The sequence below is a fragment of the Microtus ochrogaster genome, linkage group LG2 (assembly GCF_000317375.1).
Source record: "Microtus ochrogaster isolate Prairie Vole_2 linkage group LG2, MicOch1.0, whole genome shotgun sequence".
Classification (NCBI taxonomy): domain Eukaryota; kingdom Metazoa; phylum Chordata; class Mammalia; order Rodentia; family Cricetidae; genus Microtus; species Microtus ochrogaster.
In genome coordinates, this window is record NC_022028.1 from 8,853,546 (window position 1) to 8,856,741 (window position 3,196).

At 52.4% G+C, this 3,196-nt stretch overlaps 1 protein-coding gene across 1 annotated transcript; it reads right to left on the bottom strand.

The window, feature by feature from the left end:
* Positions 1-1,292: 1,292 nt before the first annotated feature.
* On the bottom strand, positions 1,293-1,657 carry Mymx (myomixer, myoblast fusion factor). Its single transcript, XM_026785464.1, has 2 exons — positions 1,627-1,657; positions 1,293-1,561 (listed from the first exon to the last, which is right to left on the bottom strand). The coding sequence occupies exon 2, from the start codon at positions 1,545-1,547 to the stop codon at positions 1,293-1,295; it is 255 nt and encodes an 84-aa protein (XP_026641265.1). The 5' UTR covers positions 1,548-1,561; positions 1,627-1,657.
* Between the last annotated feature and the right edge of the window lie 1,539 nt (positions 1,658-3,196).

A 3,196-nucleotide genomic window follows, 5' to 3' on the forward strand; every position in this document is an offset into this window, starting at 1 on the left:
TAGGGGGATTATTGTGTGGGAATCATAATCAAATTATCCAGAGGATCTTACTACAAATGCCCACCCATGCATACACACACACACACACACACACACAGAGGTTCCCAGGGCCTGTTGCCCTTAGAGGCCAGAAAAAGAGTGTGGAATTGGGGGTTGTAGGTGCTGGAAATTGAACTCAGGTCCTCTGGAAGAACTGCCAGTGCTCTGAACTGCTGAGTCATCTCTCCAGGCGGATGAAGTGAAACGTTTAATCCTATTTCTTCCAGTGTAGTATGGCCTCCATCATGGGCAGGCATGTCCCTACTCCCCTGCCCACCGCCCGGCTGGTCAGTCTTCCTTTCCCCACTACTTCTAGCTGAGATGTCTTCAGAGCTTGCCAGGGATCAATTTTCCTTCCCCCGTCAGCCTGTTAGCCTGTAACACAGACCTAAGAATCCTGAGCCACAGGGGGACATTCTGAATGAAGTTACATATCTCCGAACAACTTGTGGCTCATGAGGACTGGGAGAAACAGATGGAACAAGTTATCCAAAGGAAGTTCTGCCAACGTCTTCTCCCACCCCTTCTCCAGCTTCCCGCAGGCAGCCGTCCTCACTAGGCAAGAGCAGGGACGGCACGGCTTCCAGAAGCACCCCAGTCATCCAGCACAGGGATGAGGTGTGGGTCACTGGTAGCGAGCTTGTTAGCATGCAAAGCTCTGGGTTCGATCCCCAGTGCCACTAGAACTGGGCCTGGATGTGGGCCTGTGCCTGTGATGCCAGCACTTGTGAGGTAAAGGCAGGAGGCTCAGAAAAGTTGGTTCAAGATCATCCTCAGGAGTCTGAGGCCAGCCTGGTATACATAAGATCCAGTCTCACAAACAACAACAACACAATGCACCGTTGTTTATTGACTACTCGCTGCATGCTGAACTTTGAGGGTACATCTATCTGAAAAGGAAACCTTCTATTAAGTCTGGGAAACTGGACAGTTTGGGATTAAATACCATCTTTTAGCTAAATTGTCTCGAACATTGTCTCTGACCTTGCTGCCCCCATTTGCAGGTCTACCCTGAAGGCCAGAGGTCACTGGCAGAGGAGACTGCCGGGAGAAGGGAAGAACGGAAGAACGGCACATCTGTCATCTGCGAGATCCTAGGAGAGTGGGAGCTCGGGTCAGAATCCTCTCCCGCTCAGCCCCCACTCCGTCTTCTCCCACTGGGCATTCTACAGTCAATGCAGATGCTTGGGCTGAACCGCTCCAAAAGACGGCACTTGAATGGCCGGACGCTGCTGCTTCCACGACCGGTGGCCTCACTTCTGGGGGCCCAATCTCTGCTTCCTTTGGGAGTGGTCCACTCTGGAGGTCTCTCCAGCATCCGGTGGCTGTTGCTGGCTGAGGACAAACAGCAGACAGCCCAACAAAGCCTCTCTCACGTCTTGGGAGCTCAGTCGGCCGGCCAGTCGGCGCAGCAGGGGCAGGAGGTGCTGGCGGGCCAGGCGGGCAACAGGCAGCAGGAGGCGGGAGAGCAGCGAACGAAGCAGCAACGGGAGAAGCGGAGAGGGCATGGCAGAGCCTGGACCTGCAAAGGGAACCAGGTTCTAGACTACATCGCGGGCGGACAGGAGTCCTCCCGTCAGCTCATACCTCTGTGCTTCCTAGCCTTCAGCTCATGGATTAGTTTTGCTTTGGTGCAATCCTTTCTCGCACCAAGACAGCTGGCTCAGGGGGTTAATTTACTGTTAGCCCGGATGGGAACTGAGCCCCAGGGTGCGGGGGAGCTGGGGCTACAGCTTGCTGTTGTGGCCTTCCCTGGCACTGTTACTGTCCAGTACCCACTTCCTTTAATCAACCCCTCTACACACACACACACACACACACACACACACACACACACACACACCCTTTGCATATTCTTATCCGAGGCCTCTTCTCCTTGCCCTCCCATTCACCACCTCTAACCGGTCAGTGGTGGCTCTCACCAGTCAGAACTGCTGCTCCGAATCAATCTCCGGCTGCATTTGCCTACTGTGGACACAGCATCACTGGCTAGCACGAGGTAGCCCCACCCCCTTAGCCTCCCCCCTGCTCAGCTCACTTGGGTGTGGAGGGCTACAATGAGGGAACAGCTGTGTTCTGGCACCTGGCATAAAGAGTACAGCTGGTCCCTCTTCCAGTCTGGGAAGGAAGGAGGGGACACATGCAGGAATTCCCCTGGGAAAGACGGAGCTCAGAGACAGCTCTGTGACCTGAAGCGTGTGGACTCCTCTGGGCTCTGGTCACTTTATGTGTTACCTCTGAAGTGGAGAAAGAACAGGAGGAAGCACAGAAGAGGACAGCAGTGGTTGATACCTCAGATTCAGTAACGCTGTGTACAGACACACTTCCTAACCCCTTCCATGCTACTCCAGGGGCCAAGCCAGTGAGGGCCTTTGGGCTCTCTATAGCCCATCTTCAGAGGCAGAGGGTGGGACCCACAGCTCCTGTCATAGCCAAATGGCATGTCCACTCCTGAACAGGAGGAGGGACATGCAGTTCAAGACGTTCTCCAGTCATCCTGCTACGTTAGATAAAACGAGGTCAAACACACACACACACACACACACACACACACACACACACACACACACACAGGAGTTCCAGCTATGTCTGGTTGGGTGTATGACCTGAATTTGGTTTTGTATTCTTTTATTTTAAGAATTGTGTTCTCAGGGCTGGAGAGATGGCTCAGCGGTTAAGAGCACTTGACTGCTCCCCAGAGGTCCTGAGTTCAATTCCCACCAACCACATGGTGCCTCACAACCCTCTGTGATGGGATCAGATTCTCTTTTCTGGTGTGCATGAAGACAGACTCATATACATGAAATACATGAATAAATAAGTCTTCAGAAGAATTTCATTCCCCTTCAGAAAGGAGCTGTAATTCAAGGCTGGATTCAGGAGAGATAGTGGCTATTAGGGTTGGCTTTAATGTCAACTTGCCACAAATTAAAGTGACCTAAGTAGGGAGCCTCTCCTGAAGGACATCCTGATTGCCTTAATTGATGCAGGAAGAGTCACCCTGGTGGTGGGTAGCAGCTTCTGGAAGCAGTCCAGATCAAAAGGACATGGCAGAAGGAAAATGATACGACTTTTGGTGGATTGACATCCCTCTTGTCCTCAATTGATTTAATTAAATTCTTTAATTTGGGGGCTGCAGAGACGGCTCAGGGGTTAA

Coding starts and splice junctions, on each gene's coding strand:
- Mymx (XM_026785464.1), bottom strand. CDS start 1,547: ATGCCCTCTCCGCTTCTCCCGTTGCTGCTTCGTTCGCTGCTCTCCCGC.